Below are 12,721 nucleotides of genomic sequence, written 5' to 3' on the forward strand. Positions count from 1 at the left end.
ATTTTAATTTTAGATCTACCTAGTGCCAATTAAATTTATTAAGATACAAACCTCTTTTAAAATAAAAAAAGTTTGATTTCTCTCAACACTCAACACTTAGTAGATCTAAAATTAAAATAAATCTAAATTAGTTAATAATACAAATTCTATTGCAGGATAACATGTCAAATCATATTCGGCCTGGAGTATGCCGTAAAACTGCTTCTGCTTGGCTAAGAGCTCGTCTTCCTCGGACGTAAGGAAACAGGTTAACGGCCCAAGACCCAGAGGCATCTGGCAGGAGTGAGAGCCTGCTCCCGATTACGGACCACCAGCAGGGTTATGCCAGGTGGCGTGGTTTTCCTATTTAACAGTGATGAGTCAAACCCAGCATTCGCGGATAGCAGCCAGAGATGGCTGTCCTCACTGTTGGTTTGACACCTGAGTTGATAGGTTTTACCACCTTCGAAAAAAAAAAAAAAAAAAAAAAACATATCAAATCATATAAAAATGATGATATTCTTTATCCAAATATTTAAAAAAAAAATAATATCTCAAATAAAGATGATAATAGTGTTTATCAAAATTGTTTTCGGAAAAAAATAATACCTCAAATCAATAGTGTTTATCAAAATTACTTTTTACAAAATAATTTCACTTTAAGTACACAACAAAATCTGAAAACCATAGGCGTTATAGACAACTCCAAAACGATATCGTACTTAACAAAATTTGAAAACCATATATAGGAGTGGGTTCCTAACCCACTTAAATATAGGGAGCTGTAGTTAACTCTAGGATTTTCTTTTGAGAAAAAATAGGGAGCTATAACTGGCCCTAGAGAGGTTTTAGGCCGGCCAGAAAAGGTGACGCTTATGTCAGAGGGAACTGCTGCTCAGGTTGATTAGCATGTCATGCTGTCCACTCAGAAAAAAGTACTGATAAAAATCATAAGCGGGTAACCTGGGGATGTGTAGTATGTGCGCAAGTGACATCGTCTATATATATGCCACCTGTCAAAGAATCCGTTCAAAATGCTTTGCTTGAACGAAGTGACAATGACCGTGCCACGCATCAACAAGGCCACTAAATTGCAAGCAGGTGGATCACATGTCCTCACCGCGGTATGATATTTATCCTCTTCCGGGATAAACTGCTACATATGAATGTTTTTTTCACATGATATCATATGAAAAGGAAAATACAAATCTGGAAACTCCACCGCGTCCAAATGATGACTTAGTAAAAATAACCATAAATTTTATTTCATTTATGTGATCCATATTGTTACTCAGAGAATCCTATTTTTAATTTATTCCATTTATGTGATCCATATTGTTAATCAGAGAATCCTGTTTTTATTCATTTTATGTGATCCATTTGGTTGAGCAGAGAGTCCTATTTGGATATATTTGAAAGGACACCTAAAGACAGAAGCGTAATCATTTGCTGACCCGCAAATTAAATTATGCCTGAAGCCGCTACCCAATTGTTTCTTTCGGCAGCCAGATCGCCATCGGAAGCATTTGCAATAAATTAATAAAATGAAATTTTCGCACCTGCACTCAGCTGGTAGAGGTTACCGAGAGCCTCTGTTTCCCCATGGAGCGGCCAATTTGTCAGGCTATAGCTCGAGGTTGCCCCTTTTATATGACTTTGGTGGAAGAATTGGCACTTTCAGGTGTGCAGCAGCCATGGAGTTGGGAAGGCATGCACCCGACAAATTTGGCAAGGGTTTTGAGACAAATCACAAACAATTGTCAAAGATATCGGCAAAATTTACACGGCTGTCCTCGCCTTCCACCTTTCCAGAAGGAGACCAAGAAGAAGAAGAATACGGTTTGGAGATGGATCCCAATTTATCTTACTTCAAAGGTTTGGTGTTAGATCTCTCTTACAGGTGCGAGCCAATTTAATCTAAATTGAATTTTGTAAATTTTATTTTTATTTCATTCTTTGAATTTTAAAAATAACTTGAACCCTTAATTACAGTGATATCTATATGGACCCTCCATATTTTTTTTCCTATTTCACTGTTGTTATCTCCAACTATTCTTGAAACATAACCAGTCACTTATCAACACACAATACATGCACAATACATCGTTTTCTCAAGAAAAGGCTCTTTTAAGTTTTAACTACTCTTGTTATCACCAACCATTCTTGAAATTTTTTCAACTACTCTTGAACTACAACTAGTCACTTATCAACACACAATACATTGTTTTTGTAGACAAGGCTCATAACCAGCTCAACTACTGTTGAAGACTTTAAGTACAACTGGTCACTTATCAACACACAATGCATTGTTTTTGTAGAGGGGGCTCATAACCAGCTCAGCTACTTTGGAAGTACAACTAGTCACTTATCAACAGAATACATTGTTTTTGTAGAGAAGGCTCATAACCAGCTCTGCCATTGATTTTTTTTTACCATAAATAAGAACTAAGGTTCAAGTCCTTTAATTGCATGAGAGGTGCTTTTTACATCCTAATATGTTTAGATTGGAAAAATGTAAATAATAGCATTTATATATACACACACTAAGGTTCAAATCCTTTAACTGTATTGAGAGGTACTTTCTACATCCTAATAGGTTGGAGATTGGAAAAAATAAATAATAGCATTACACACAAATGAAATATAGACATAACAATTTTTTTTCTTCAAATTAAAAATTAGTTGTGACTTACTACATCAATGATGATCAAATTATCAAATACACAAGAATTAGAATATTCAATACACATATGTCTAACATAGAAGTTTAGAAATTTGAACCATAAACTATAGCTTTCTTTAAGTCATTTGATGTCATCAAAACTTACTACATCAATGCTAATCAAATACACAAGAAATTAGAATATTCAATACATATATGTCCCACTGTTAAATTTGGCAACTAGGGCCAAACTCCACCTTGGACATCTCATATGATGGAGATGATATTTTTGTTGGATTCCTCTTTCCAAGAGGTGTAGGATTGATCTAAAGATCATCTCACTTTGACATGTATAAATGGAATTATGAATTTATTTATGCTATGGACAAATTGTCAAGGTCGGCCAGAAATCTAATGTAGGCTCAAGAAGCCCAAAAGTCATGTCTCTTCACCCTCAACGTTGCATATAAATACAAGGAGCATCTACCTCATTTGGACATTCATCATCTCACACATATCTCTCTCTCTCCTCATCTGATTGGGTCGTATGAATTTTAGGGCAGCCTTCTTCTCCTCCACACGTGTGAAGGGTTGACTGTATTTTTTGTTTTCCTGTGTTGACCAAGTTGCAGCAAGTTTGACCAGCGTTGACCGGGTAGCATTTGACCTTGTTTCACTGTGTTTTTCTTGGGAGAATTGTAGGAATTTACAGCATAAGTTCCTCAGACAGAACACCAAAGGACACTCCTCACAAACAAATCACAGATCAATACATCAGTATTCTTGACGTGGTTAAAACCCTCAAAGAGGGAAACCGTCCATGGCCTGAGCCAATGCAACGACTTCAGGCAATTTATTAATAAAATAATGAAAATTTACATAAGCTTCTCTCATGAACGGTTACCCTACAAATGACTCTCCATGTTCTTTAAATAAAGATCATGGACCTGTTATCACCCCAAGAAACTCTCCTAGGTTGTATATCAGAGATGTTCGGGAACATTACGAACTCAACAAAAATGTTGGAAATATGGTGAATGAATAAAACAAATGCTGCATATTCAAGCCAAAAAACCACTTTTACTATGATTGACCCCAGACATGGGTGAACACCTCCAGACTACAAGGCTTTAGACCACCAAATACTCACAGTTTTAGGATAAGGTGATAATGGAGAATACTGATCACACCAGTAGATGCACAGGACCCTGTGATGGCCGGCTGCAACTAGTTAAAAGATATGTAAATCTGTTTTTTAATACACAGACATGATGACAGCTCTCTGGCATTAAGACAACAGAAGCCTGCAAACAAATTCAATGATACATGCTAAATCCTAACACAGAGGTGGGATGACAGACCCTCTAATGCTAAACATTAACAGCACATGAATAAATGCAAAACAAGCACAACCTGGAACAAGAAGAAGAAGTGGAGAGTGAGCAATCAACAACAAAAGAAGCTTGTATTAGCTGGAAATGCAGACCAGAAGCTGCAGGTTACAAAGTAGTTACAGTCTCCAGAAGTTGAAGCTTGCAACAGAATAACACTCATCAACTCGATTACATCTTGTTTTTCAGTATATATAGAGTTTTTCACAAAATTGCTCTGCTGCCCTAAGCGTGGAGGGGTCATAACTGACCACCAACCAAATTTACAAACTATTATGGGCCTCTGATACATTCTGACTTTTTTAATTAACCAATTTGACATTCTCTGGTACTTGTTGTACTCCTTGAATAGGTGGAATATTTCATGAATAAATGTCCATAACTGTTGAATGAATCCAACTGCTCGAGGCAGTACCTTTCCATCCTTGATCGTGTTGTTCTTTAACTGCGGTAGCTGATGATTAAATGTGCAGGTTGCTTGATCGTCTCGTCCTTTCTTGCATGCACGAGTCAAGCCAAAAACACTGAAAAACGCCTTGAGAATGGACGAAGAGCCGAAAAAGAACGCTGGCCGTTGGATGGATCAGATGGACGGCCTAGATCTGATGGCGGGAGGCGATGGGAAGGCACAGAGTCGAGATGGATTGTAGGTCGTCGGATCTGGTAAATCGGACGACAGAGATTAGATCTAAGAGGGTTATCGGGCGTAAACAAGGATAGGCGGATGCTGGTCGTTGGATCACGGCGGGAATGATCCAATGGCTTACGGGAGGCAGAGATGGGCGCAAGTTAACGGGCGAGAAGTTGAGTATGGTGGCGGGAAGCGGTTTCCCCGCATCGCTTATGGGCAATGGCGGTAATCATACGGGAGGGTGCGTACGAGTCAGCGAGTGCCGCGTGTTCAATTTGACAGGCACGAAACCACTTTCCCCGGGAGTTATCGCATGTGCAGGCTAACGGAGCGGGGGAAGCGTCTATCGTCGGATGATGAAGTGGGCGTGATCGGACGGTCGAGGTAATGAACATGTGCTCCGGGGTTGATGTGACAGGTGAGGGGCGGGCCCGGACTTTATTAAAGCTTAGGGTTGTGAACTTTATGATATGCACGGGTTATAATAATTTTATGATATGCGCACGGGAATTAAACACAAAAAGGTTTATACCAGGTTTTAAAAAACTTTCGGGCTTTATAAAGGGGTAGCGGGTTTATAATATTAAAACAAGAAAAATGCCCAAACAACCCTTTCAACAAAGTTTATGCGGCTTAATAGCATTATAAACAAAAAGCGCCCGAGAGGTTAGAGGAACATGAGTTTAAGGGTTTTGGAAGCAAAACAGAGAAAAACAAGGTGGCGGGAGTTATAAGGATATACAACATATGGAAGGGGAAAAGAGTAAATGAACTGCTGCTAGCCCCTCATTGCAGAAAACACCACGGCCGAACTATCCCTGACCCTCCAAAATGCTCAAACATGTAGCAGAGCTAACATTTGGCTCCTTCTGGGGATGAGATTCTCCCTGTGAGGTCTCAAGAACCTGCAGATCAATGCCTTTCTGATGAAAACCAATTAGAAAAATTCCTAGTGTTCCATTGGGCATAGAGTCTAGGTGAACCTATACTAAAACTGATAAATCAAATATTTACAACTTTTAAGGCCAAAGACCTTAAACCACATAAACTTTCAGAAAATGCCCATTAACTGGGCCATCAAAAACTGGTTCTCCTCCCATACTTTTCAGTATGAAGGTGTTGTTCCCTTGAACCTATGAAATGATGAAAGGCCCTGTCCAGAAAGCATCAAATTTCCCATGATTGCCTTTCTTCTCCTTTAATGCATCCCACTTCAAAACCAAGTCACCAACCTGAAAATTATCTGTTTTTTCCTTTTTGTCAAAGGCTTCCTTGATCTTTTTTTGATGTGCTGCAGCTTTTTCAACCAGCTGTTCTCTAATCTGATGTATTTCTTGTTGGAAATACTGAGAGGGGGGTGAATCAGTGTTTCTTTTTCTCACTATTGTTTTACTAGTTAAATCATATATGTTCAGAACACAAAATGAACAACAGGAATAAATGCTTTTATTAATATAACTGTGCAGTAAAATAAATACAATAAATAGAATGTCACAATTGGTTGCCAAGCTCCAACTTGGACTTTGGTGAGGCTCCAACCTCCCGAGCATCAACTCTATTTTGCCAAGACACCAATCTTGGATTTAGGAGCACCAACTCCCAAGGACTTCAATCCTTTTCAATTCTGAGGCTCCAACCTCTTTGGTATACACTGGTGTGCTGTTGCGCTCTTTTCAGCTTCCACTGCTTCTGCTGCCCCCTTTTCTTCTGCTGCTTCCACTATCTCATGCTCAAGTTATGCCATCCACTAACAACTCTGCAGTTCTCTGTTTTTGCTGCTTTTATATGCTCCATGCCCCTGTCCATTCGTTTCCTCTTACATGCTGGCTCTTTGGCTTCCTCCTCACTTGATCGCTTTGACACTTCGGCTTCCATTCCTTTGCTTCTTCTGTCTATACACGTGTTCCAAAATCTGAGTAGAACAAACCCAAACTCCCCTTTCTTAAATAAAACTCGGCCCTTGACCTGTGGTTAATACCTTACAGGATTTATCGGAGGCGTTTAATCACCCATCGGAAGCCACCACCCGAGCGTTTTAATCAACCATCGGAAGCCACCACTCGAGCGTTTTAATCAACCATCGGAAGCCACCAACCGAGCCTTTAATCAACCATCACTGAGCGCTTTAATCAACCATCACCGAGTGCTTTAATCGACCATCGGAAGCCACCTTTTATTCGGCGCTTTCTATCAATAATCAACCATCGGAAGCCACCACCCGAGCCATTAATCAACCATCACACAGGCTTTAATATATATCTTAACCCCGTGGCCATGTATCATATAATACACGGAAAACATTATAAACCCCCGCTCTAATTCAAATGTGGACTTCAATTATTATGCACCCGCCTTTACAATTTCGGCGGGTCCGGATTTCGCAACCATAACAAAACTCTTAAGGCCTGACCTCCGATGAGGAGCGGACCCGATGCTCTTTTAGACTCCCTTCTATACTGGTTTCGGGTCCGATGTATATCGGCACTCGCTGTAAACAATAGTCCCGATCCTCCGACGGAACGCAGACCCGACACCTTCTTATACTCCCGTCTCTATATTGAATTCGGGTCCGGGATATCGGCAGGTTCGCTTCGGCGGATTTGTAACGCGAAGGTTTAGCGGACCCGATCTCCCTTTAGGCTGCTCCCTAATATGATTTCGGCTCCGGATGATTTCGGTGATCGCTACCTCCGCTGCTCCGATGCGATACAAGAGTTCTGCGGACCCGATATGGTTTTACACTTCACTTGATAATAGTTTCGGCTCCGGATTTCGGAGCTTGCACCTCGAACAGTTCCGACATTCTGGATGCGATATATTATAGACTGTTTTTAATAAGTCCATCGGGTCCATGCCTCTATCGCAATCGGCAGATTATAGCGCCATCCCTTATGACTTGCGATCACTGCGGATGCGATATGATATTAAGCCATAGTCTATATTCCCGTCGGGTCCGCAGCCTTATCGCAATCGGCGATCGGGAGAGTGTCATGCCTTTGTGTGTTGTTGCGATGGGCGGATGCGATATAGCATTCAACCATAACATAATTCTGCATCGGGTCCGCATTATTATCGCAATCGGAGGTTTCAGTGGTGGCACATAGCTGAACCGCCGATTAGCGATGTCGCCGATATATATATATATATATATATATATATATATATATATATATATGCCTTTATATATAAACTTCTCCGCCAATAGTGTGTTTGTAATATGTGCCCGCCGATAGTTGTGAATGCATATATATAAGATTTTTAACTGCCGATAATGTTAAAGCATGCATACATGGGTTTTACAAGCCCGATAACATATCTATATGAGTTCTGCTCCTCTTGGCATATATATGGCATATATATATGTGGCTCCTCCTATAGCTCCTCTTTGCTCCAATGTGGCTCCTCTTGGCATATATATGGCATATATATATGTGGCTCCTCCTATAGCTCCTCTTTGCTCCAATGTGGCTCCTCTGGCTTGGTCTGCTCCTCTTGGCTCCATTTGCTCCTCTTGGCTCCGATATGCTCTGTCTCCTCCTCTTGAATATTGCCATATTGACATCAATGACAATCTGTGTCCAACAATCTCCCCCTTTGTTATTGATGGCAATATTCTTCTGCTCTCTCCCCCTTTGACATCAATGGCAAAGGAATGCATACGAACTCCCCCTGTCAAGTTGCTCCCCCTGTCCTGCTGCATCTTTATGAATAGACTTGAGTGATGATAAAGGAATAACCCCCATCTTTTGTTGCAGGTGTTCGAATGCTTCCCGAGGAAGAGGTTTAGTGAAAATATCAGCTATCTGCTCCTTAGTACTTATATATTCCAGAGCGATGTTTTGTTCAGCTACTTGCTCACGGAGGAAATGATACTTGATTGGTATATGTTTGGTTCTTGAGTGCACCACTGGATTTTTACTGAGATTGATAGCACTAGTGTTGTCACAATAAACAGTGATTGGTTGATCTGTACATATGTTTACATCCTTTAGCGCTTCCTTCATCCATAGTATCTGAGTATAACAGTCTGCTGCAGCAATATACTCGGCTTCGGTTCTGGATAATGATATGGATGACTGTTTTTTGTTGAGCCAGGATACCAAACAGTCTCCTAGGAAGAATGCATTTCCACTAGTACTTTTCCGATCATCTATATTTCCAGCCCAATCAGCATTAGTGTATGCAGTTACAGTTAATGTTGAACTCTTTGGGTACCAGAGACCAAAATCAGAAGTTCCCTTCAAATATCTGAGAATTCTTTTTACAGCTAATAAATGAGATTGTTTGGGAGCCGATTGAAATCTTCCCACCATTCCTACTGCTTGCATTATGTCAGGTCGTGTAGCTGTTAAGTATAGGAGGGCTCCAATCATTGACCTGTAATGAGTTGCATCTACTAGAGGGGAGTCATCATCTTTGCTCAGTTTGCAGTTTGTGGTCATGGGGGTGCTCATGGGTGCACAGTCCTCCATTCCATATTTTTTGAGCATGTCTTTTAGATATTTGGCTTGAGATATATACAATCCTGCTCTGGTTTGAGATACTTGAAGTCCAAGGAAGTGGGATAGTTCACCTATCATTGACAACTCAAATTCTTTTGCCATGCTTTGAGAAAATTCATGGCTCATTTCATCATTATTACTAGCAAAAATCAGATCATCGACATAAACAAGAGCAACTAGTAACTTACCTTGATCTGTCTTTATGTATAGATTGCTTCCAGCCACTCCCTTTTTGAAGCCTTGTTGTTGGAGATAGTTATCCAGTCTTGCATACCAAGCTCTAGGAGCTTGTTTCAGCCCATACAAAACCTTTTTCAACTTACATACTAGGTCCTTTCCTGCTGTCAGATCAAAACCTTCTGGCTGCTCCATGTAGACTTCCTCCTTGAGTTCCCCATTTAGAAATGCTGATTTCACGTCCATTTGATAAATTTGAATCCTTTCGAGCAAGCAAATGCTAAAAACATCCTGATAGCTTCCATACGGGCCACTGGTGCAAACGTCTCTTCAAAGTCAACTCCTTCAATTTGCGAATAGCCTTTGCAAACAAGTCTTGCCTTGTTTCTGATAACTTGTCCTTCCTCATTCATTTTATTTTTGAACACCCATTTGGTTCCTATTATGTTTTTGTCCTTCGGACGAGGTACCAGCTCCCATGTCTTGTTCTTCTCAATTTGGGACATTTCTTCTTCCATTGCTTTTACCCAATGAGGATCCTTACTTGCTTCTGTGAATGTTTCTGGTTCTATCATAGATAAGAGGGCAATGGCTTTTCTCTTGGGTGAGGTTGTTATCCTTCTTCTGGTCTGCACACCTTCATCTTTATCGCCAATGATCTGTTCTTCTGGATGGTATCTTTCTACATACTTCATCTTTGAAGGAGTATAAGACGGTTCTCTTTCCTCTTCTTCTTCTTCATCATCTATCTCTTCTTCTTTAGATTCTTCTTCTTCAATGAGAAAGTCATCTTCCTGTTCTTCAATTTCCTTTTCTGGAAGATCTTCGTCAACCTTAACATCGATGCTTTCCACTATTTTCTTCAGTCGAAAATTGTAGCACTTGTAAGCCTTGCTCCGTGGAGAGTATCCAAGAAATATCCCCTCATCAACCCGAGAATCAAATTTTCCAGGTGAACCATCATTTATTTTTATGAAGCACTTGCTTCCAAATATTTTGAAGTACTTCACCGAAGCAGGTCTTCCTTTCCATAGCTCATAAGGAGTTTTGTCACAATTTGGTCTTAATTGAGTCCGATTCAATGTATACACAGCTGTCCCTACTGCTTCCCTCCAGAATTTAGGTTGTAGGTCTGCTGCTAATAGCATGGTTCTTGCCATTTCTTGGACAGTTCGGTTTCGTCTTTCAACTACCCCATTTTGCTGAGGTGTTCTGGCAGCCGAGAATTCCCTTTTAATTCCATGAATATTGTAGAACTCACTGAACTCGTTTGATGTGAATTCTCCTCCTCTGTCTGTTCTGAGACACTTAATTTTTGAATCTTTTTCGTTTTCTATAAGGGCTTTTAGATTCTTAAAACACTCAAAAGTTTCAGATTTATACTTTATGAAATATATCCACATCATTCTAGTATAATCATCAACAAATAACACAAAGTACCTTTCTCCTTGGAGTGCTTGATTTCTAGTTGGCCCACACACATCAGCATGGATGATCTCCAAGGGCTTTGATGTACAGTGTTCCTTTGTCTTGTGGCTGGTTCTGGTCTGTTTTCCATGTTGACATGGACCACACACCGCTTTCTTTGGTTTGGACAACCTTGGGATGTCTTGTACAGCTTTGATTTTGCTGATATTGACCAGATTTTCGAAGCTGGTATGTCCAAGTCTCTTGTGCCACAACCAACTCTCATCTGCCTGACTCAAGTAGCATTTGTTCTCCTGAATCTTGTTCAGAACGTAAATATTGTCTGGTGTTCTTACTCCTTTTGCCACAAGTTTCCCAGAGACAGAGTTCCTTATTTCACAGTCTTTGGTGCTGAAGACAACCTTGTGTCCTTGATCACAAATTTGGCTGACACTCAGAAGGTTGTGTTTGAGTCCGTCAACCAACAGAGCATCTTGAGCTTTTCCTTTTCCATTGATCAGAGTAACTGTTCCTCTTCCTGCAATTTTGCCAGTTCCGCTTCCAAAGGACACATTCCCTTCCTTTTTGCTCAGTGAGATAAATTTCCTTCTGTCTCCTGTCATGTGTTTGGAGCATCCACTATCCACAAACCACTAGTTTCCATTATTTTGCGCAAATAGAGCCAGGCCGCATTTGTCCATTGCAGAGATCTTGCTACTCGTCTTTCTTCCTTTGAGTGGGCAGTTTTGTTCATAGTGTCCATTATTGTAGCAAAAAGAGCAAGTCAGATCAAATTTAGTCAAGGGATCGAATGAATTGAAGGTTTTGATTTGTCCCTGTCTTTTGGGAGCATATGAGTCGATTACTCGGTCCTTTTGCGTTGTCTTTTCACTTCTGCGAGCCATGCAGTGTCTAGCTTGGTGACCGAAGTTTTTACAGTGAAAACAGTGTCCAAGAAATATGGTTTTGAAGCAACCACGGTTTAATTCACCTTCCTTTCTGAGAATTACTCCTCCCTCGTCCTTTGGATTTTTGATGGGCCCTTGGTGAAGTACAGGTTTGTATTTGCTGTAGTGTCCATGATTCGACTCCACATTCTTCTTTGGAATAACTCTTTCTTGATTCTTGGAATCTGGGATGCACTTTTGATAAGATACTTTTTCATCTTTTGGGTTGCAGGAAAGTGCATCGACATAGCTTTTCACATTATTCTTAGTGCTTGAGGATTCTCCCTTGAAACCTATTCCAGACTTATCATGTTGAGGTTTTTGATTTTTCAGAATAGTATCAAGTATTTGAGAGCTTTTACAGCCCTTTTTAATTTGCTCCAACTCCTTTCTCAGAGATACTACTTCGGCCTCACGTTCTTCACAAGTCTCTTCTTTTTCCTTAAGCTTTGTTTCCAAGAGATCTTCTCTCCTTCTTATTTCCTCGTTTTCCACTTTGAGAGAGATAATTTTGTTCCGTAGTTTCTCGTTCTCTTCAATGGCACTTATTAACAGTTCATCCACATTTCCTTCTTGCTCCGAGTCATCATCATCTGTGAGTGCCATGAATAATGCTTCTTGGCTTTCATCATGATCGCTTTCCTCATCTGATTTCTTTTTGATGACCATAAACTCATCCTCATCAGACTCATCTTGCTTGGAGAGAAGGTTTTTCTTATTGAACCCTTTCTTTTTGTATGTCATTCTTTTAGAATTTCTTTCATCATCACTGTCATGTTTATGAGGACATTTTGCTGCATAATTACCTATTTTACCACATTTAAAACAGATAAGAGGATACTTGCCTTTAAGCTTAGATCCTCTCTTCAGCTTTCGTACATATTGAGCCAATTCGGATTCCACATCTGACTCATCACTACAGTCATTCCTTTCTTTCCCTTTCTTTGACTTTGAGGCCTTGAATGCTGCATCTTTGGAGCTAGGTCCACCTTTCCTCATTTCATAGGCAGTGAGAATTCCATGGA

General features: G+C 40.2%; 1 protein-coding gene across 1 annotated transcript in view; it reads left to right on the forward strand.

The window, feature by feature from the left end:
• The first annotated feature begins 1,161 nt into the window (after positions 1-1,161).
• The window catches only part of LOC149183430 (uncharacterized), a 306,545-nt gene continuing 294,985 nt past the window's right edge, over positions 1,162-12,721 (forward strand). Inside the window, exon 1 of the mRNA XM_089418727.1 lies at positions 1,162-1,879. Coding sequence (XP_089274853.1) covers positions 1,524-1,879 — 356 coding nt within the window. The 5' untranslated portion in view covers positions 1,162-1,523. The remainder of the gene's footprint in view (positions 1,880-12,721) is intronic.

This window comes from Pinus tabuliformis, chromosome 3_2 (assembly GCF_031772625.1).
Source record: "Pinus tabuliformis cultivar Carrire ecotype Pingquan chromosome 3_2, CPIR1, whole genome shotgun sequence".
Classification (NCBI taxonomy): Eukaryota; Viridiplantae; Streptophyta; class Pinopsida; order Pinales; family Pinaceae; genus Pinus; species Pinus tabuliformis.